Source organism: Monodon monoceros, unplaced genomic scaffold (assembly GCF_005190385.1).
Source record: "Monodon monoceros isolate NGI ecotype Baffin Bay Population unplaced genomic scaffold, NGI_Narwhal_1 Super_Scaffold_11, whole genome shotgun sequence".
Classification (NCBI taxonomy): domain Eukaryota; kingdom Metazoa; phylum Chordata; class Mammalia; order Artiodactyla; family Monodontidae; genus Monodon; species Monodon monoceros.
In genome coordinates this window covers 114,448,858-114,472,423 of record NW_021703767.1, presented here as the reverse complement: position 1 = coordinate 114,472,423, position 23,566 = coordinate 114,448,858, and the positions used below count along the sequence as shown (strand labels likewise).

The following is a 23,566-nucleotide window of genomic DNA, read 5'->3' as shown; positions in this document are numbered from 1 at the left end:
TGTCTGTCTCCCTGCATTAGAATTTCATCTCCATGAAAGCAGATACTTGATATATCTCTTTTGCTCACTGTTGTATTTACATTTGCCTAATAAAGGAAAGGTGACACTGAACATGTCCTGCGTTTTAGTGGCATCTTATGAACCAAATAAAGCCTGAGGCAAGTTAGCATATTTTCATGTTTTGGTTAAAATTCTTTTTTGTTTTAGTTTGTTTTACTCATTCAGAGACAATTCTGTCAGTGTCTCTGAATTTGCATGGCTAGAGTTCTAATATAGCCTATTCAATTGTAGACAACTAATAAGCCAACACTACATCTAGGGGACAGAGACATGACAAAAAGTTTAGATGCAAAAAGCCTTTGTGGGAGTTCCCTTTCTAGTCTGATTTGCCAGGTATCTTTAAAGGCCCATAATTGAAAAGGAGACCATCTTGAGGATTTGACTAGGTTGAAATGGGAGAAACCTCAGTACACTTTTGTCACTCCCTTCCCTCCCCCCAACAAACAGGAAATGGACCTCTCTGGCATATACTTAGCTGACAATAGCCCAGACATATCTTCCAAGGGAAGGAAGAGTAGCTGGGAGGCTTGGGGAAGGGATGAGCTTATCCTCCAACACTGAATTTTAAACTGAAACCACACGAATCGATCCAACAGAAACTTGTCTTGACTTTAAAGGAATATACCTTCAGTGTCAGGCTGCATGAAGAGCCTCAGACTTGTTTGAGGGAAGAGGTTTGCTGTGTCTCTCCTTTCTCCTCTTGACAGATAAGTGTTTCCTGAAAAGTATATCCCGTGTACATCAACCTCATTTCCAGCACTGAATAAATACCACACAACTGAATCTCCTTGGCACATATTGAGACCAGGCTGATTCCCGTACATGAATCCATTCATGGCTGTAAAGGTTGGGAAATGATATTTTGAAAGTGGTTTAATCTTACATCCTACTTCATGACAACCTCCCAGACTTTCCAGAGCCAACTGGGTTTATTTAATTTTTAAAAGACCCATTCAGGCCTGCCCACCCCTTTATGCCTCAGGAGTGTCTCTGCAACTCCTTGCTGTACGCAGCACTTCCAGGCAGGCCTTGGCTGAAAGGCGTAGAGCTGAATGCAGGGTTCTTGAAGTTCTGGGCCCTGGGAATCTCACTGTTCTTCCCAACGAGTCACTTCTCAGTTCTCTCAAGGGCCATATTTGTGAGCACCAAAATGGGTGGATAATAACAGCTCTTCCAAGGCACTGTAGGCTGGGAATGTGTTTGTTGCTCTAGATGGAAAATTCTCTGATTCATCTTGAATAACAGGGAAGAGTATACGCAGGAAGTTTCCTGTCACCGCTCTTTTTTTATTTTATAACTCTACCATCCAGTTTGATAGATCCTTTTATTTATTTATTTATTTTTGGTTGTGTTGGGTCTTTGTTGCTGCGCATGGGCTTTCTCTAGTTGCAACGAGCGGGGGCTACTCTTTGTTGCAGTGCGCGGGCTTCTCATTGCAGTGGCTTCTCTTGTGGAGCATGGGCTGTAGGCGTGCAGGCTTCAGTAGTTGTGGCACGCGGGCTCAGTAGTTGTGGCTCATGGGCTCTAGAGCACAGGCTCTGTAGTTGCGGCACACGGGCTTAGCTGCTCTGTGGCATGTGGGATTCTCCCGGACCAGGCCTCGAACCCGTGTACCCTGCGTTGGCAGTCAGATTCTTAACCACTGCACCACCAGGGAAGTCCCTCACTGCTATTTTTAACAGATAATATTCCTGACTCCTCCAAAATACAAAATCAAAAGAAGTATTTTAAAGATTGTGGGTGGTGTGACTATTATCAATCCAATTTAAAAAACAACATCAGTTTGTAATACAACTTTACTTTTTTTCCTTCTGGTTATAGTGATTTTCATATGTTGTCCATTAGTGGTGTGGACATTATGATCAATCAGCTTGCTATCTCTAAACTCTAACTGTATTTTATTTATTTTTTTTTAAATTTTATTTCTTAACAGCTTTATTGAAATACAATTCACATACCATATAAGTCAACCATTTGTTTATTTATTTTTGGCAACGCCCTCGGCATGTGAGATCTTAGTTCGCCTGCCAGGGATTGAACCTGTGCCCTCTGCAGTGGAAGCATGGAGTCTTAACCACTGGACCGCCAGGGAAGTCCCTCTAACTGTATTTTAGAATTACACTAGGAGTTAATCTGATGCTGTTTCAATTAAATAAAAGTCTCTGGAGGTTGTCCTGAGGATTTAAAAAATAGTTTTAATAGTTTGTTAAAATTCCTAGGGGATTCTTACATGTAGTCAAGGATGAGAATCATTGAAGTTCTTGACAGCAGAGATCATAAAAGGAGCCTGTCATTATTAAGCCATAGATGAGAAAAGCATCTAATCCAATTGCTCTCAAATTTAAGCATATATCAGAACAACCTGGAGGATATGTTAAACAGATTTCTAGCCCCACACCCAAAGTTTCTGATTCAGTACGTCAGGGATGGAGCCCAAGAACTTGCATTCCTAACAAGTACCTGGGTGATGCTGAGGTGGCTGACCCAGGGACCACATTGTAAGGACCATGCATCTAATTGGCATATATTATATGTTTTATTATTTTGAATTAAATGAAACGAAGATTCAATTGACTTACATGTTAAATAATCAACAGTATTACCCTTAGAGCACTATGGTATTTAATCATTTATTGAAAATTAATCAATGGGCAAAGCTATTAGTATTTTGGTTTAATTAAAAGCATTACAGGGCTTCCCTGGTGGCGCAGTGGTTGAGAGTCCGCCTGCCGATGCAGGGGACACGGGTTTGTGCCCCGGTCCGGGAAGATCCCACATGCCACGGAGCGGCTGGGCCCGTGAGCCATGGCCGCTGAGCCTGCGCGTCCGGAGCCTGTGCTCTGCAGCGGGAGAGGCCGCAGCAGTGAGAGGCCCGCGTACCGCAAAAAAAAAAAAAAAAAAAAGCATTACATGTGCAGCACTGAAATAACTTGATATTGGTGGATGATACAGTACTTACAGTGCATCTTATTAGATTCCTGAAAGTCTTCATTTTCCTTATCCACCTGATCAGGTGCTGTTGTAAACATTCTAATATTATCATCCAGGAGTAAACTCTCATTCTCATCAAACACTGTAGGAAACAAATAGAACTCCTTGTCTACATCCTTCTGTAAATCAAAACAAGAACAGTGAAGTGAAGACAGAATAAGTAAAGCAGAAAGACTTCCATATATACAATACTATTTATGCACAAACATGCTAAAGGAAGGACAAGAACTGAAGTTTCCATTCCTGTTTGAAAATGGAGCTCACAATATACTGCTGTTGACCACCAGAATTTTGATTGGTATCTGCGTAGTAGATTTTTGGCTCAACACAATAATCTAAGCCTCTCTCTGCACTTAAAAGTTCTGACTCTCCTCTCCCTACCTTTCTGCCAGCTCTGCCAGATTCACTTGAACCCACCCCCAAATTGTTAAAATGGGGCATTTAATTGTTAAAATGGGGCAGGGATTTTGTGCTTGTGCTAGAAATTAGGGAAGGTGCTATTCACAGTCATGAAAGCTCAAAGAATTCCTGTAAAGCAGAGCACGTGGAAGCAGATGCATCTTAAGTGCAGAAATAGCCTGCAAGTGAATTGGAACAAGAATTCACACACAGATTGGTTCAAGGTGGCGGAGTAGAAGGACGTGCTCTCACTCCCTCTTGCGAGAGCACCAGAATCACAACTAACTGCTGAACAATCATCAACAGGAAGACACTGGAACTCACCAAAAAAGATACCCCACAACCAACGGTAAAGGAGAAGCCACAGTGAGACGGTAGGAGGGGTGCAATCACAATAAAATCAAATCCCGTAACTGGTGGGTGGGTGACTCACAAACTGGAGAACACTTATGCCACAGAAGTCCACACACTGGAGTGAAGGTTCTGAGCCCCACGTCAGGCTTCCGAACCTGGGGGTCTGGCCAAGGGAGGAGGAATGCCTAAAATCAGACTTTGAATGCTAGTGGGATTTGATTACAGGACTTCGACAGGACTGGGGGAAACAAAGACTCCACTCTTGGAGGGCACACGCAAAGTAGTGTGCGCATTGGGACCCAGGAGAAGGAGCAGTGACCCCATAGGAGACTGAACCAGACATACCTGCTAGTGCTGGAGGGTCTCCTGCAGAGGCGTGTGGTGGCTGTGCCTCACCGTGAGGACAAGGACACTGGCAGCAAAAGTTCTGGGGAGTACTCCTTGGTGTGAGCCCTCCCAGAGTCTGCCATTAACCCCACCAAAGAGCCCAGGTAGGCTCCTGTGTTGGGTTGCCTCAGACCTAACAACCAACAGGGAGGGAAACAGGCCCACCCATCAGCAGTCAAGTGGATTAAAGTTTTACTGAGCTCTGCCCACCAGAGCAACACCCAGCTCTACCCACCACCAGTCCCTCCCATCAGGAAACTTGCTCAAGCCTCTTAGCTAGCCTCATCCACCAGAGGGCAGACAGCAGAAGCAAGAAGAACTATAATCCTACAGCCTGTGGAACAAAAACCACACTCACAGAAAGATAGACAATATGAAAAGTCAGAGGGCTATGTACCAGATGAAGAAACAAGAAAAAATAACTAAATGAAGTGGAGATAGGCAACCTTCCAGAAAAAGAATTCAGAATAATGATAGTGAAGATGATCCAGGACCTCAGAAAAAGAATGGAGGCAAAGATGGAGAAGATGCAAGAAATGTTTAACTAAGACCTAGAAGAATTAAAGAACAAACAAACAGAGATGAACAATACAATAACTGAAATGAAACTACACTGGAAGTAATCAATAGAAGAATAACTGAAGCAGAAGAACAGATAAATGACCTAGAAGACAGAATGGTGGAATTCACTGCTGCTGAACAGAATAAAGAAAAAAGAATTAAAAGAAATTAAGACACCTAAGAGACCTCTGGGACAACATTAAACGCAACAATATTCGCATTATAGGGGTCCCAGAAGGAGAAGAGAGAGAGAAAGGACCCAAGAAAATATTTGAAGAGAGTATAGTCAAAAGCTTCCCTAACATGGGAAAGGAAATAGTCACCCAAGTCCAGGAAGCGCAGAGAGTCCTATACAGGATAAACCTGTAGTTATATTATTATAAATATATATGCAACCAACATAGGAGCACCTCAATACATAGGCAACTGCTAACAGCTATAAAAGAGGAAATCGACAGCAGCACAATAATAGTGGGAGACTTTAACACCTCACTTACACCAATGACAGATCATCCAGACAGAAAATTAATAAGGAAACACAAGCTTTAAATGACACAACAGACCAGATAGATTTAATTGATATTTATAGGACATCCATCCGAAAACAGCAGATGACACTTTCTTCTCAAGTGTGCATGGAACATTCTCCAGGATAGATCACATCTTGGGTCACAAATCAAGACTCAGTAAATTTAAGAAAACTGAAATCATATCAAGCATCTTTTCTGACCACAACACTATGAGATTAGAAATCAATTACAGGGAAAAAAACATAAAAAACACAAACACATGGAGGCTAAACAATACGTTACTAAATAACCAAGAGATCACTGAAGAAATCAAAGAGGAAATCAAAAAAATACCTAGAGACAAAGGACAATGAAAACACAAAGACCCAAAACCTATGGGAGGCAGCAAAAGAAGTTCTAAGAGGGAAGTTTATAGCAATCCAAGCCTACCTCAAGAAACAAGAAAAATCTCAAATAAACGATCTAACTTACACCTAAAAGAACTAGAGAAGGAAGAACAAACAAAACCCAAAGTTAGCAGAAGGAAAGAAATTACAAAGATCAGAGCAGAAATAAATGAAATAGAAACAAAGAAAACAATAGCAAAGATCAATAAAACTAAAAGCTGGTTCTTTGAGAAGATAAACACAATTGATAAACCATTAGCCAGACTCATCAAGGCAAAAAGGGAGAAGACTCAAATCAATAGAATTACAAATGACAAAGGAGAAGTAACAGCTGACACTGCAGAAATACAAAGGATCATGAGAGATTACTACAAGTAACTCTATGCCAATAAAATGGACAACCTGGAAGAAATGGACAAATTCTTAGAAAAGCACAACCTTCCTAGACTGAACCAGGAAGAAATGCAAAATATAAACAGACCAATCACAAGTGCTGAAATTGAGACTGCAATTAAAAATCTTCCATCAAACAAAAGCCCAGGACCAGATGGCTTCACAGGCGAATTCTATCAAACATTTAGGGAAGAGCTAACACCTATCCTTCTCAAACTCTTCCAAAATATAGCAGAGGGAGGAACACTCCCAAACTCATTCTATGAGGCCACCATCACCCTGATACGAAAACCAGACAAAGATGTCACAAAGAAAAAAAACTACAGGCCAATATCACTGAGGAACATAGATGCAAAACTCCTCAACAAAATACTAGCAAACGGAATCCAACAACACATTAAAAGGATCATACACCATGATCAAGTGACATTTATCTCAGGGATGCAAGGATTCTTCAAAATACGAAAATCAATCAGTGTGATACACCGTATTAACAAATTGAAGAATAAAAACCATATGATCATCTCAATAGATGCAGAAAAAGCCTTTGACAAAATTCAACACCCATTTATGATAAAAACTCTCCAGAAAGTGGGCATAGAGGGAACCTATCTCAACATAATAAAGGCCATATATGACAAACCCACAGCAAACATTGTTCTCAATGGCGAAAAACTGAAAGCATTTCCTCTAAGATCAGGAACAAGACAAGGATGTCCACTCTAACCACTATTATTCAACTTAGTTTTGGAAGTCCTAGCCACGGCAATCAGAGAAGAAAAAGAAATAAAAGGAATACAAATTGGAAAAGAAGAAGTAAAACTGTCACTGTTTGCAGATGACATCATACTATACATAGAGAATCCTAAAGACGCCACCAGAAAACTACTAGAGCTAATCAATGAATTTGGTAAAGTTGCAGGATGCAAAATTAATGCACAGATATCTCTTGCATTCCTATACACTAATGATGAAAAATCTGAAAGAGAAATTAAGGAAACACTCACATTTACCACTGCAACAAAAAGAATAAAATACCTAGGAATAAACCTACCTAGGGAGACAAAAGACCTGTATGCAGAAAACTATAAGACACTGCTGAATGAAATTAAAGATGATACAAACAGACAGAGAGATATACCATGTTCTTGGATTGGAAGAATCAATATTGTGAAAATGACTACCCTACCTAAAGCAATCTACAGATTCAGTGCAATCCCTATCAAATTACCAATGGCAGTTTTTACAGAACTAGAACAAAAAATCTTAAAATTTGTATGGAGACACAAAAGACCCCAAATAGCCAAAGCAGTCTTGAAGGATAAAAACAGAGCTGGAGGAATCAGACTCCCTGACTTCAGACTATACTACAGTAATCTACAGTAGTATAGTAGATATACAATAGCCAGTAAAGCTACAGTAATCAAGACAATATGGTACTGGCACAAAAACAGAAATATAGGTCAACAGAACAGGATAGAAAGCCCAGAGATAAACCCACGCACCTATGGTCAACTAATCTATGACAAAGGAGGATATACAATGGAGAAAAGGATATACAATGGAGCAAAGACAGTCTCTTCAATAAGTCGTGCTGGGAAAACTGGACAGCTACATGTAAAAGAATGAAATTAGAACACTACCTAACACCATACACAGAAATAAACTCAAAATGGATTAGAGACCTAAATGTAAGACCAGACACTATAAAACTCTTAGAGGAAAAACACACTTTGACATAAATCACAGCAAGATCTTTTTTGATCCACCTCCTAGAGTAATGGAAATAAAAACAAAAATAAATAAATGGGACCTAAGGAAGCTTAAAAGCTTTTGCAAAGCAAAGGAAACTACAAACAAGATGAAAAGACAACCCTCAGAATAGGAGAAAATATTTGCAAATGAATCAATGGACAAAGGATTAACCTCCCAAATATATAAACATCTCCTGCAGTTCAATATTAAAAAAATAAACAATCCAATCAAAAAATGGGCAGAAGACCTAAATAGACATTTCTCCAAAGAAGACATACAGATGACCAAGAAGCACATGAAAAGCTGCTCAGCATCACTAAATAGTAGAGAAATGCAAATCAAAACTACAATGAGGTATTACCTCACACCAGTTAGAATGGGCATCATCAGAAAATCTGCAAACAACAGATGCTGCAGAGGGTGTGGAGAAAAGGGAACCCTCTTGCACTGTTGGTGGGAATGTAAATTGATACAGCCACTATGGAGAACTGTACGGATGTTCCATAAAAAACTAAAAATAGAATTACCGTATGACCCAGCAATCCTACTACTGGGCATATACCCAGAGAAAACCATAATTCAAAAAGACACATGTACCCCAATGTTCACTGCAGCACTATTTACAATAGCCAGGTCATGGAAGCAACCTAAATGGCCATCAACAGACGAGTGGATAAAGAAGATGTGGTACCTATATACAATGGAATATTACTCAGCCATAAAAAGGAATGAATTTGGGTCATTTGTAGAGACCTGGATGAATCTAGAGACTGTCATACAGAGTGAAGTAAGTCAGAAAAAGAAAAACAAATATCGTATATTATTGCATATATGTGGAACCTAGAAAAATGGCACACATGAACTGGTTTGCAGGGCAGAAATTGAGACACAGATGTAGAGCACAAATGTATGCACACCAAGGGGGGAAAGCCACAGAGGGGTCGGGGTGGTGGTGAGATGAATTGGGAGATTGGGATTGACATATATACACTAATATGTTTAAAATGGATAAGTAATAAGAACGCTTTGTATAAAAAGATAAAATTCAAAAATTCCAAAAAAAGAAAAAGAATTCACTCAATCTCTAGCCATCTGGCCATTCTCACTTCCCCTTCCCCTATCCTTGGTGAAAAATAAGGAAGCAGAAACACTATCTGGTCTATGGAATGATTCAGTAGTTGACACAAAGGCAATTGGTCTAAAGAATCAAAGCATATGAATCCCTGAGGAAAACTTATTCTCTTAAAGAAGAGAAAACTTGAGAGATTATTGCATATCTTTTTCCTGAGATCATTTTTTTGGATGAAAAACATGCTTATCAAATTTTAAAAATCCAACTAACCTGAAGGTTAGATCCTGCAGACAACTGAATCACTGATGCAGATGGTCTTAAGAAAGCTCCCATAAGTCAGAAGAAAAGATTCAAAGATGAAAAATATATACCTAGTAATGATTTTAGAGAGAAGTTATAAAAGGGTGAGACATAATAATAATAAATAATGGTGGAAATATTCACCACTATAAAGGGAAAAGACTAGAGTATTCAGATTCAAAAACCTCACTGAAAACAAGACAAAATTAGTAATATAGAACTATACCTAAAAATGTACTGGTAAAAATTTTGGATTTCAGAGAGACAAATTTCTACAATAATCCATTTTAAAAGTTACCATGAACATTGGACTCCTCTAGTACAATAAATGTCAGAGGAAGTTAGAGTAGCAATTACATTTTTGGGGGAAAAGATTATGATTGAAAAATTCTATACAGGCAAAGCACAACAAAGTGACATTTTCAGATGTGTCAGGATTCCAGCAGGGAACTTCTATAATCACTTACATACTGACCTGCAGAGAAAACTTCAGTGAAAATTTTACAGGTCACATTTCCTAATTATAATGCAACAAAACTGAAAATTACTCATAAAAGGACTAAAAGTAAAAAAAAAAATCATATTTTGTCCAAATAACTCAGATCAAAGAAGAAACAAAAGTGAATTTCTAAGAATTTAGTAAGTAATGTCCATGAGAACACTACAAGTCATAATGTATGGAATATAATTAAACATATAAACTGAGAGTCTGAAATGTTTATTTTAAGCAAAGCCAAATAAAAATAAATATTGTAAATATCTGAAATTTTTAGAAAAATAAAAAGAAATGAGTTAATAAAAGCAAAAGAAATTTACAAAAATGTAAAGGTATTAAAATTCTTCCCGATTTATTTAATGCAGATAGTACAACTATGATACATCACTAAAAAAGCACACAGAATCTAAACTAATATTACTTATAGCTTAGATGAGAAATTCTAAATAAAACACCATCAAATTCAACACAGAAATATATTTTTAAAAAACACATGCTCAAAGTAATATTTTTTTCCCCAGAACTACAAGGATGGTTCAATAGGAAATTCTTAATGTACTTGGTCACACTTATTGGTCAAAGGAGAAAAGATAGGTAATAATTCAAGGAAATCTAAAAATAAATTTTTATAAAATTTGACATTCTGGCAGTAGCTGTTCCTTTTGTGTTTCCCTCAGAGTTTTGCAAGGCTGCCTCTTTAAAATTTAGATCTCACCTCAAATAATACTTCCACATTATCTAAACTTTAATTTCTATTCACTCTCACATTACCCTATTTTGTTTTTTTAAAACACATCACTTTCTGAGGTTATTTTTATTTTTTCTGTTTGCTTATCTCCTCTCCTTTCCATGCCATCACTCCCTTTGTCCCTTCCTTTCTGCTACACCACACACTAGAATATAAACTCTATTAGAGCAGGTCTTATTTACCAATGAATTCTGTGCCTAGCACAGTACTTTTTTTTATTTTTCGTTTTTCTTTTTTTTTTTTTTTTGAGCAGCTCAAGTGATTTTAAACAGAAAACACAGTGCCAGTAAACCAGAAATAGAATAAAAAGTAACTAATAGCCAATGTCATATTTAGTGGTAAAATAATAGAGAAATTTTCATTAATCTCAGACACTAAACAAGGTACTATTTAACTTACTCTGAATATTTTATCCAATCTGAAGCCACATGGCTAATACATGAAAAAAGCAGGATGAGGACTTTTTTTTTTTCTGGCTGCACCTTGCAGCCTGTGGGATCTTAGCTCTCCGACCAGGGATCAAACCTGCACTCCCTGTATTGGAAGGGCAGAGTCTTAACCACTGGACTGCCAGGAAGGTCCTCAGGATGAGGACTTTTAATAGTTCCTGTAGACTTTCCTGTGTTGTGACTCTCATTTGACAAATGAAGAAAGCAAAATATGTAGAGAAAAAACCTCACATTTTAAATCTCAACTCACTGAGTCTCAGCTCCTCTTCTGTAAAAATGGGGATAACAATACTTAGCCTCTTGGGTTGCTGTGAAGGTTAAATGAAGTAAAATGTGCAAAAGTGCCTAAACGGAGTTCAATAAACATTAGTCTCCTTTTATTCCTTTCCAAGGTAAGCACAAGATAAAATAATGGAATTTAAAGGTAGAAAACCAGGGACTTCCCTGGTGGTCCAGTGGTTAAGAATACGCCTTCCAATGCAGGGGACACGGGTTTGATCCCTGGTCGGAGAACTAAGATCCCACATGTGGTGGGGCAACTAAGCCCATGCCACAACTACTGAGCCTGCGCTCTCTGGAGCCCGTGCACCACAACCAGAGAAGCTCATGCACCACAACAAAAGATCCCACATGCCGCAACAAAGATCCCACGTGCCACAACTAAGACCCAATGCAGCCAAATAAATAAATAGATAAAATTTTTTTAAATGGTTGTAAAAACCTTAAAAAAAAAAGGTAGAAAACCATTTTTTTTTCAGTAACATATTTAAAAATTTTAAATGATAGCATTACCATTTATAATAGACAAATAAAAATAAAATATCTAGGCATACACTTAAAAAAATCCAAAACCTATATAAGGGGAACTATAAAATACTCCTGAAAAACACAAAAGTAGACTTGAACAAGTGGAAAGACATATGTTCTTGTGCAGGGTTACTCAACTTTATAATAATGGCTGTTTTTCCTAATTTGTATATTTGAGACAATCCCAATAAAACAGTCTCAGGATTTTTTTTTTTCTGGAGCCAGGTAAGTTTTTACAAGGTTCATTAGAAAGAATAAGTAAGCAAAAATGGCCATTAAAATGATGAAAAAAGTGCCTTGAGGTATGGCTACAAGTCATTTAAACACATTATAGAGGCTCTGTAATTATAATACTATGGTATTGGTGCATGAATAGATAGAGAACAATGGAATAGAACAGAAAATCAAGAAATGGACTCAATTGTGTATGAAAATTTAGTATCTGATAAAGGGGAGCATTTAAATCAATGGGCTAAAGTGTGACTTTTTTTTAAAAAATTAATCTATTTATTTAGGCTGCGTCAAATCTTAGTTGTGGCAAGCAGGACCTTCATTGCCATGTGCAGGATCTTTGTTGTGACCAGCGGGCTCTTAGTTGCAGCGTGTGGAATCTTTAGTTGTGGCATGTATGTGGGATCTAGTTCCCTGACCGGGGATCGAACCCAGGCCCCTGCATTGGGAGTGTGGGGTCTTAGCCACTAGACCACCAGAGAAGTCCCCTAAAGTGTGACTTTTTAATAAATGGTGTTGAGATAACTGGATGGCCATTTAGAAAAAGATAAATTTGATCTATTCCTTAACTGTACACCAGCATAAATTCTAAATGGAACAGAGACTTAAAAGTGAAAAATGAAACCTTACAAGTACTTGAAGGCAGAATGGGTGAATTCCTTTATAACCTGAGAGTTGTGAAAACTTTCTTAACTATGACTTGGAATCCATTAACAATAAAGGAAAAGATGGTAGAAATAAAAATTTCACATGGTAAACAACAACATCCATAAGCGAAGTATAAAGGCAAATGATAAACTAAGATAAAAAATATAACTAATATCTCAAACACTTTCTATAACTAATATATAGAAAGCTTCTAAATCAGTGAAGAAAAATAACCTTATAGAAAAATGGGATAAAGTTATGAACAATTCATGGAAAAGAAGTGAATATGGTTCTTAACGATTTGAAAAAATGTTCAACAACTAATAATAAGAGAAACACAAATTAAAATTACAGAGGTACTGTTTATGTCCTATCAGACTGGTAAAAATCCCCAAATTTGACAATACACTTATGAACTGTGGAAAACAGATAATCTAATCTCATACCTGGTGGGAGTATAAAATGGTACAATTCCTATGGAAGGGAATTTGGCAATATCTAGCAAAAGAGTACATGTGTTTATCCTTTGCCCCACCAGAACCAGATTTATCCCAAAGACATGTTGTCAAAATACAGAGAGACATATGAACAAGGCTACCTGTTACAAATGTATTTGTAAGAGCAAAGACTGGAAAGAGTGGAAACACCTGCCAAATAGTGGCCCGATTGTATAAACTGAGGCATGTCTACACCAGGGAGTAATATCCACTGTAAAAAAGAATGAGGAATATTTCCATATATTACAGTATAAAGACTTACAGATTATATTGTTAAGTGAAAAAAGAAAGTTAGAATATGAATACATACACACACGTTTGTTTTTTAAATAAAATAAAATAAAAGAATTCTTTTATTCTTTAAATAAAAGAATAAGAGTTAGAGAAGAAATCAATGACACTGAAAACAGTAAATCAATAGAAAAAAATCAGTGAAACTAAAAGCTGATTATTTGAAAAGATCAATAAAATCAATCAGTCTTTAGTCAGGCTAACTAAGAAAAAATGAAAGAGAACACGAATTACTAATATCAGAAATGAAATATGGGATATCACTACAGATCCTATGGACATTAAAAGAATAATAAAGGAATACTATGAACAAATCTATGCCCATAAATTTGACAACCTACATGAAATGGATCAATTCCTTGAAAGACACAATTTGCTAAAACACACAAGAAGAAATAGACACTCTGAATAGGCCTGTATCTACTAAAAAAAATTGAACCAATAGCTAGTAACCTTCCAGAACAGCCCAGAAGTGTTCATTGGTGAATTCTACTAAACATTTAAGGAAGAAATTATACTAACTCTCTTTAAATCCATCAGAGGACAAAAATAGAGAGAATACTTCTTATCTCATTCTAGCAGGCCAACATTACTCTAATACCAAGACCAGACAAAGACATTACAAAAAAACTAGAGATGAGTAACTCTAATAAATATAGATGTAAAATACCTTAAAAAATTAGCAAATAGAATCTGAAAATGTATAAAAAGAACTATACCATGACCAAGTGGGATTTATCACAGGTACTCAAGCTTGGCTTAACATTCAAAAATCAGTTAATGTGATCCATCACATCAATAGGCTAAAGAAGGAAAGTCATGTGGTCATATCAATAGATACAGAAAAAGCATTTGACAAAATCCAACACCCATTCATGATCAAAACAAACAAACAAAGCTCTTAGTAAAATAAGAATGGGGGAACTCCTCAACTTGATAAAGAATATCTACCAAAAAACTACCGCTAAGATAATACTTAATGGTGAGAAACTAGAAGCTTTCCCACTAAAATCAGGTACAAAACAAGGATGTCCCCTCTCATCACTCCTTTTCAATATCATACTGGAAGTTTTAGCTAGTGCAATATGACAAGAAAAGGAAATAAAATGTGCAGATTGGGAAGAAAGAAAGTAACTGTCTTTGTTCACAGATCACATGATCATCTATGTAGAAAATCCAAAAGGACTGACAAGGTAACTCCTGTAACTAATAAGCAATTATAGTAAGGTTACAGGATGCAAGGTTAATATACAAAAGTCAATCTCATATATACTAGCAATGAAAAGTGGAATTTGAAATTAAAAACAATACCATTTACATTAGCATCCTCCTAATGAAATACTTAGTTATAAATCTAAAAGAATATGTACAAGATCTTATATGAGGAAAACTAAAAACTCTGCTGAATGAAATTAAAGAACTAAATAAATGTTCATGGATAGGAAGACTCAATACTGCCAAGTTTCAGTTCTTCCCAACTTGATCTATAGATTCAATGCAATCTGAATCAAAATCCTAGCAAATTATTTGTGGATGTCTACAGGCTGATTCTAAAGTTTACCTGGAGAGGCAAAAGGCCCAAAATAGCCAACATAATATTGAAGAAAAATGAAGTTGGAGGACTGACACTCCCCAACTTCAAACCTTACTATAACACTCCAGTAATCAAGACAGTGTGGTATTGGTGAAAGAATAGATCAATAGATCAAAAGAATAGAGAACTAAGAAACAGCCACATAAATTTAGTTAACTGATCTCTGACAAAGGAGCTAAGATAGTCTTTTCAATAAATGGTGCTATAACAGATGGATATCCACATGAAAAAAATTAATCTAGACATAGACCTTACACTCTTCACAAAAATTAACTCAAAACGGCTCATAGACCTAAATGTAAAGTGCAGAACTGTAAAACTCCTAGAAGATAACATAGGAGAAAGTCTAGATGACTTTGGATATGGCAATAGCTTTTTAGACACAACACCAAGGGCACAATCTATGAAAGAAAGAATTGATAAACTGGATTTTATTAAATTTTATGCTCTGAAGAAAATATTGTCAAGAGAATGAGAAGACAAGCCACAGACTGGGAGAAAAATATTCGCAAAGGATACACCTGATAAAAGACTGTTTATCAAAACATAAAAAGAACCCTTAAAACTCAACATTAAGAAAACAACCCAATTAACAAATGGGTGAAAGACCTTAACAGACAAATGTACAGATGGCAAACAAGCATTTGAAAAGATGTTCTATGTCACATGTCATTAAAACACCAATGAGATACCACTACACACTTATTAGAACGGCCAAAATCTGGAACATGACAACACCAAATTCTGGCAAGAATATGGAGCAATGGGAACTCTAACATTCACTTCTGGTGGGAATGCAAAATGGTACAGCCACTTAGGAAGAGAGTTTGGCAGGTGTTTTTTTTTTTTTAAACTAAACATACTCTTACCATATAATCTAGCAATTGGGTTCCTTGGTATTTCCCCAAAGGAAATGAAAACTTATGTCTACACAAAAACCTTCATATGGATGTTTATTCATAAAGCAGCTTTATTCATAATTGCCAAAACTTGGAAGTAATCAAGATGTTCTTCAGTAGGTGAATGGATAAACTGTAGTACGTCCAGACAATGAAGTATTATTCATCGTTAAAAAGAAATAAGCTGGGCTTCCCTGGTGGCACAGTGGTTGAGAGTCCGCCTGCCGATGCAGGGGACACGGGTTCGTGCCCCGGTCTGGGAAGATCCCACATGCCACGGAGCGGCTAGGCCCGTGAGCCATGGCCGCTGAGCCTGCGCGTCCGGAGCCTGTGCTCCACAACGGGAGAGGCCACAACAGTGAGAGGCCCGCATACCGCAAAAAAAAAAAAAAAAAAAAGAAAAGAAAAGAAATAAGGTACTGAGCCATAAAAAGACTTGGAGGAAACATAAATGCATATTATTAAGTGAAAGAAGCCAATCTGAAAAGGCTATACATTGTATGATTCCAACTACATGACAATCTGGAAAAGGCAAAACTCTGGAGAGAGTGAAAAGACCGGGCTTGCTAGGAGTTGGGGGTTGGAAGGATGGGATAAATAGGTGGAGCACAGAGGACTTTTAGGGCAGTGAAAATACTCTGTGTGATACTGTAATGATGGATACATGGATCTACTCTGTTGGGGATGTTGATATTGGGAGAGGGCATGTGTGGGGGAATAAGAGGTATATGGGAAATCTCTGAACTTTACCCTCAATTTTGCTGTAAACATTAAAGTGCTCTAAAAAATAAAGTTAATAAAAATAATAGTGAAAAATAAATAAAAGAATAAAGTTTTAAAAAGTTATCTATAGTGAGGGGATAGGTGACAGGGAAGAAAGGATAGACGCTAGATTTCTTTGAATCTGCTCCTTTTTGTAGATACGATGTTGGAGTCAGGCAAATGTTTTACATAATTATAAAATAATGTTACAGTTTAAAAAGCAATCCCTAAAAAATAAAAAATAAATACATTAAAATAAATAAATAAATAAACCTGTATATCCAGTGGGTGGCAAAACTCCACAGGGAGGAACTATTCCAAGTGACTTTAAATCTGTAATTTGACTGAACATCCTTAGTGGGATCCACCCAAAGACAAAAAGGGCTGCAAAACTGTGTTCAGGAATTATATTGTTGGCTGTAGTGTTGTAGTTCTAATCCTGAGACTGTTGTGTCTATATTGTGGGATGAAATGAGTGCATATTCATGCTGGTATTATTGAGAACTCAGCTTTTTCAGTGCAGTTGAAGGGAGATACAGATATAAGATCAATGAGGTTAAGTAAACAAACAAACAAAATCCATAGACCTGAATTTGAATAGAAAGTATCAGTATGAACCCATGATGAATTTTATTAAAAAACGTTTCTTTCAATTCTGCTCACTGAAAAGGCTTAGGAACAATGATTAATACAATAGCACTGAGCACCCCTAATGCCCTGACTGTAGTTTTAAAAATAATTTCTTACTGAAAAGAACCAGGACGTTTTGGGAGAAATGACTGATTTCAGGTCTGGCTCAGAAAATGTACAATATGAACCTGAAATAGCTTTTTATACTAGAAGTCAAAGAAGCTTCAAAGACTACTAAGTTCATGTAAAAATGAAGTCAACCTGAGCAAGTCCCCCAGTGGCAAAAAATAGGACATTTTGAGCATCAATAAGTATAATAGTAATGAATTGAAGCATACTAAATATGCTTAAATCCATGCGTTTACAATAGTACTTAAAAATAAACTATTAAGGGCTTCCCTGGTGGCGCAGTGGTTGAGAGTCCGCCTGCCGATGCAGGGGACACGGGTTCGTGCCCCGGTCCGGGAAGATCCCACATGCCGCGGAGCGGCTGGGCCCGTGAGCCATGGCCGCTGAGCCTGCGCGTCCAGAGCGTGTGCTCCGCAACAGGAGAGGCCACAACAGTGAGAGGCCCGCGTACCGCAAAATAAATAAAATAAACTATTAAAAACCTTTGAAGTATGCTAGGAGAGAACTAGTAATTCTAAAACTTGTAAATAAAGGGAAAGAATCAAGCATTTGTCATTCCTTTCTTGTATAACATGTACCTCAGGGCAACCAAATAGTCCATTAAGAGACGTTTCTGTTTATACAAGTATAGTAGCTAATAAACATAGAAGGAATGATGGAATCCAAATATTACTATTGTTCAACACCTGATTAGTTTATGAATCTAGGAAATGTTTATCAGTAGCTGACAACATCCCCGACTGAGAGACAAGTATACATTATATACTCCTTGATCGAGGTACCCAGTACCACACATGAAGTAGTATTGCAAAAAATAAAAATAATCTAACCTGAATCTGATCAAGCTTGTAGATCTAGCCACTGATTTATAGGAAATAGAGTAAAAGAGAAAGAAACATGTTAAATGACACCACAGGAATGCAATCAGTAAAATCTAGACATGAGAACTTCTACAGGATAAAAGACTTTTGCAACAGAAAAACGCAAGAAAATATCTTGAGAAAAATATCAACTGATTGTAATGTGTGTAATTATTTGAGTGCCTATCCACACAAGAAACTTGAAACAATTACAGGACAAATGTTCAGTTAAAATGTGAACATTGATTGGAAATTTGATGATATTAAGGAATTATGATGATGCTTTAAGATGTGATAACTGTATTGAATGCATTTTAAAAAGAATCTTTCTCTTTTAAAGATTTATATTAAAATATTTATTTTAGAGCTAAAAACAATGGTGGGATTAGGGATTTCTATTTATAGATCAAAGGGTCATTTTCCCATTTCATTTTTTTAACTTTATTTTATATTGGAGTATAGCCAATTAACAATGTGATAGTTTCAGGTGCACAGCAAAGGAACTCAGCCATACATATACATGTATTCATTCTCCCCTGAACTCCCCTCCCATTCAGGCTGCCACATAAAAAATATTTTAAGCAATATTTCCTTAGTGAATGTTGAGTGACTTATTACATTAATAGGTGATTTTTTAAAATGTGTGTGTTGAAGTCTAATGGTATCATAATAGACTTTGGATTCCAAGGAAAATCTTGTTTCCAACTCATCTTGGAACAATCACGTTAGCCAGAGAATCTCTGCACGATATAGATATAAGCCTAAGTAAAAATTATAATAAACATTAGGCGTGGAACCCTCACTGCCTCAAACCCCAGAATTTTCCTTATAATAATGATAATTCAAAGGGATTGGAAAATCATTTTCATTTTCCCTCATTGGTCTTACCAGTCTCCCATTTGCAAGTAAACTTCCGTTCCTACATATTTTCATTGGCCCGATAAGCCCAGTAAATATATCTTTGGTGGGATCCACAGCAGAATAATACATCTTAGCTAGACAGACAGGATCTTTGTAAGTGGGTCCTACTTCTTTGGGGACAGTCCATTCATAGGTGAATGTTCCTTCGGGTACCACATGGGAGGCTGAAGAAGGAGGCGCACCTGTAAGAAAGGTCACACTGGAGAGGTAAAAGTATGCTTTCTAATGTCATCATTTGAGCCATGGAGTAGACTGCGTTTAGTCTAGGATAACCCACTTCTGTGCTCCTTTTATGAATTAGAGTGGAATCCTACCAGTGTCAGGTCACAAATGGGAATAATTTTCTCCAGGAAGTCTCCGCTAAACCTCTGTCTGAGATTGGTGCCTGCTATAGTCTGAATGTTTATGTTTCCCCAAAATTCACATATTGGAATCTTAAGGCGCAATATGATGGTGTTCAAAGTGGTGTTTAGGAGGTAATCTGGTCATGAGAGTGGAGCCCTTCTGAGTGGGATTAGTGCCCAGACAAAACAGATCCCACAGAGTTCCGTAGCCCCTTCCTCCACGTGAGGATACAAGAAGTCTGAGACCCAGAATAGGGTCTTCATTTGTCAGCCTCGACATACAAAAATACCTAAATACTTTCATGTAATGGAATATTTTGTATCACTGAAATTATATTTATAAAATGTTTATGGTGCTAAGAACTCTGGGTATAAAATTATAGTGATAAGTATATTTATATTCTATGATCTCAAACACATGTAATTATTATTTACACAGATCAAAGAGTGGAGGACATACAAAAATATAATAGTGGTTGTCTATAGAACAATGGATAATATTTTTGGCTACACCTTTTTATATTTTTTAAATATTCTAAAATGTACATCTAATCTTATAATTGCAAGAATATTTTTCAAATTTAACGGTCACCCAAATAGAACTCTGGAAATGTATAACTGATGCAATCCAAATCAGTTACTAGCAGCACTGTCAATAATCATCCAATTAAGGTAGGACAGAATTCCACAAACATACTGGAAATGGTAGGAAGAGATTTACTCGCTTCCTGGCATGATTCTGAGAACGGTATATGAGAAGTTTCCTCAGAAGTTCCTGCCTTTGGTTTTTGCAGGACAATTTCCCTGGGGGTGACCAGCACAGTAGGTTATTAAACATTATTGTTTGGTTACAGAGTGTTGTGCTCACTTCTGCTTGAATTGTAGTACGTGCCCTCGTTGCTTTTATTGACTCTCACCCCAATCGGTTCAATACTGAGAGGATATGTTCCTTTGTTATGGAAGGTGACTCTGATGGTGTCTCCCACCTCTGCCGAAATGACAGGACCTAGGGACAAAGAGAGAATTATTATCCTCCCTGATATATAGCATACAGAATGCATAAGACAGTTGTTTTCTTTGCCTTGTCCTCTGGCAAGAACCACTGGAAGCAACATGCTTATTGTTGCAAATGGAAAGCTTGGTTTTTTAAAAGTCCATTATCAATTTGACATGAGGAGGCCAGAAAAAGATGAGAGGGGCTTTCTAAATTAACTTCAGGTAATGAAATTTGTTACCATCTTTATCCAAGTTAGTTCACAAGCTTCATACGTCTATAAAATACTGTTCAGAGTATCTACACTCTCCTCACCCTGTTTTTCTGTGGACCAGATGTGTGTTATTTGTCCAAAGAGTCAGGAGAATGACATAAACCTTGACCGCCCAAAGGGGGTACGTTAAATTGTCTTGGCTGTGAAAAGTAACACCACTGTTGTGGATTTCCCATCACCAAAATCAATACTATTACTAAATATAGAACAAAAACACAGAAATATAGTACCAAAATATTTTATGTAACATATAAAATGATACTTACTGAGAGCTTCTTATGTGCTCTTCTGTTTATGTGAATTAACTCATTTAATCCTTACAACAGCTTTATGAAGTAGGGACTATTGTTATTATTGTTCCCATTTTACAGAAAGGGAACAGGCACAGAGAGTTGAGTACTTTCAAAGGTAACACAGCTAATAGGTGAAGAGTGAGGAGAGTCTGAATCCACTCACTTGCTATTCTGCCCAAGTGCCTGAGCAAAACAGGTCTCTGGGCTCTGCCTGGGGGCAGCCTGCAGGAGGCTCTAAAAACAAACCCAACCTGTCTCATTAGTAGCTGAATTTTATTTCTAAGGGAATGTACATTTGGCTAAAAGCGGAAACTAATAGCTTTACCGTCTATTTAAACAAAGTCACACAAACCCCTTACCTCTTTGAAGAAAAAAAAAGTAATCATTTGAAGTCAGCCTGGCTTTTAATGATGAAGACTTACTATGGGTAATTTACATTTGGAAAAGCTGCTGCATTTTATTGATGATTCCTCTTCCATGTCCATAGTTTATAGGTAGAAATCATGCCAGAGGTTCTGAAGCTTCTGTTCTTCCTGAGGTTGATTGTAGCTCAGGGGAAGAGTACATTAGTCATATGTATTCTGCACAGACTCACCCAGGATGCCAAGATGTTCCTCTTCAGGGCCTCTCTCCTTTCGGTCTGTAAAGGAGGCATCTGTGTACTCACGATAAACCAGCTTTTTATATGAGCCTCCAATTCTTGTTGAACCATGTTCAAAAAATACCTCTGAATCACTGCCAAAAGAAAAAAGGTTTAATTCTGGAGTTGAAAGCAGAACAGAGCCAGGTTGTCACATAGGATACTAACTGAAGAGAAAAATTCTGACCTGTGCTTAGAAATTACCCATTATTTACCAAATACTCCTCAGAGGAGCAGATGGTACTAGGCACCTTACAGAAGGATGTTCAGTTAAGGGGTGGAGACTCATGGCATAGAGATTTTATTTTTTCAAGCAAAGTGAAAAAAATTTCAAGAGGGTCCATGTCAACCCCTGAGAGTTAATAAATTGTCCTGCGATAGAATCTTTTAAATAAAGTATGAAATGTCTAAAAATACAGTAACTATTGTTTGTTGCATATTAGCCTTCAGAAGGTTTCATTTATTGTCTGAAACTCACATGACAATGCAACAAAGTTGGTATTATCCTCCCCAGTTTACAGTAATCTGCATTTCTGTCAATAGTCTTCCTTAATTGCTTCAGGATTTTCATTACCTCCTTTTTGAACTCGGTGTCTATTAGACTGAAGAGGTTTGTTTCACTGTTTGTTCCTTCAGGGGAATTCTCTTGGTCTTTTAACTGGGAGTGGTTCCTCTGCTTCTTCATTTGCTTATATTTCTCTTACTCTGTGAGTTTAGGAGAAACAGTTATCTACCGTAGTCTTGGAAGGTTATTTATATGCGGGAGCATCCCTGCGTAGCTTGTGTGCTTTTACTATTTTCTGGCGTGAGGGCCACTTTTAGTTAGGATGCCTTCTACCTCTTTCCTCAGCACGTGCTGGCCCTTATCCCCTGCATAGAGGGCGTGCAGACGTGGTGACCAGCGTGCCCTCCCGGGCCCTGTGATGACGGAGGCACCGATTGGCTCCCGATTCTCTCAGCGACGGAGGCCCAGCCCGCCCCCACCCCTGGAGCTCGGTAGGCAGCGTCCTGTTGCCTGAGAGCGCATGCTTGGCGAGGGGGGGGGGGAGACGCTCCTTTGGCAGTCCTGCCCCTCCCCTCGCGCAACCCCCGACAATGGCACCCTGCCTTCAGGCTGTCTTCGCGCAGTCAACCTCAGCCCTCTCCCCAGGTCTAACCTCCAAAGCCTGAGCTAAAGCCACCAGTCCCCACCCACACCGGTGGACGAGTGTCTCAGGCTGGGGAGCTCAGGGTGGAGGTACCAACCATCCCTGCAGGTTTCTCTCCATTTTACCTTCCGCAAACTGGTTGCTGCGCTCTCCTCCAAGGCTTCGAAGCTCCCCCTCTGTCCTGGCTGATCTCCCCGCCAGTCAGGGGACTTGCCAGGTTGTAGGAACCTTTCTTCTTCCACAGCTCCCTCCCAGGGGCACAGGTCCTGTCCCAAGTCCTTTCTCTCTCTCTCTTTTTTTCTTTTGTCCTACCCAGGTACGTGGAGATTTTCTTGCCCTTAAAGAAGTCTGAGGTCTTCTGCCGGCGTTCAGTAGATGTTCTATGAGAATCGTTCCACATGTAGATGTATTTTTGATGTATTTCTGGGAGGAGGTGAGCTCCACGTACTACTCCTCTGCCATCGGCTCCCCATTCTCCCCATTTTATAAATGAAAAAATGAAATCTCAGAAAGGCATTTGACTTGCCAAAGCCACCCCATTCATCTCTTCTCCCATTTGACAAATGTATGGAACATCTGCTCTTTACCAGGAACCCTGTTACATGCTGATGACATGCCTATAAGCAAGCTGGACCCGTCCCTGTCCACATGGACTTTACATCTGTCCCAGAAGACAGACTACAAGTCAATCAATATAATAACATGTAGGGCTCCCCTGGTGGC

The 23,566-nt window shown here is 38.0% G+C and overlaps 1 protein-coding gene across 4 annotated transcripts in view; it reads right to left on the bottom strand.

Moving 5' to 3' along the window:
- The window catches only part of CP (ceruloplasmin), a 66,558-nt gene that overhangs the window by 26,390 nt on the left and 16,602 nt on the right, over positions 1-23,566 (bottom strand). For all 4 annotated transcript variants that reach the window (XR_003792350.1, XR_003792349.1, XM_029214552.1 and 1 more), the window contains exons 7-11: positions 21,651-21,790; positions 20,363-20,500; positions 19,118-19,332; positions 3,020-3,170; positions 686-898 (exon numbers count right to left, since the gene is read on the bottom strand). Coding sequence is in view for 2 of the 4 variants with exons in the window: in XM_029214552.1 (XP_029070385.1) it covers positions 686-898; positions 3,020-3,170; positions 19,118-19,332; positions 20,363-20,500; positions 21,651-21,790 (857 nt within the window). In the remaining 2 variants the exon portion in view is untranslated. The remainder of the gene's footprint in view (positions 1-685; positions 899-3,019; positions 3,171-19,117; positions 19,333-20,362; positions 20,501-21,650; positions 21,791-23,566) is intronic.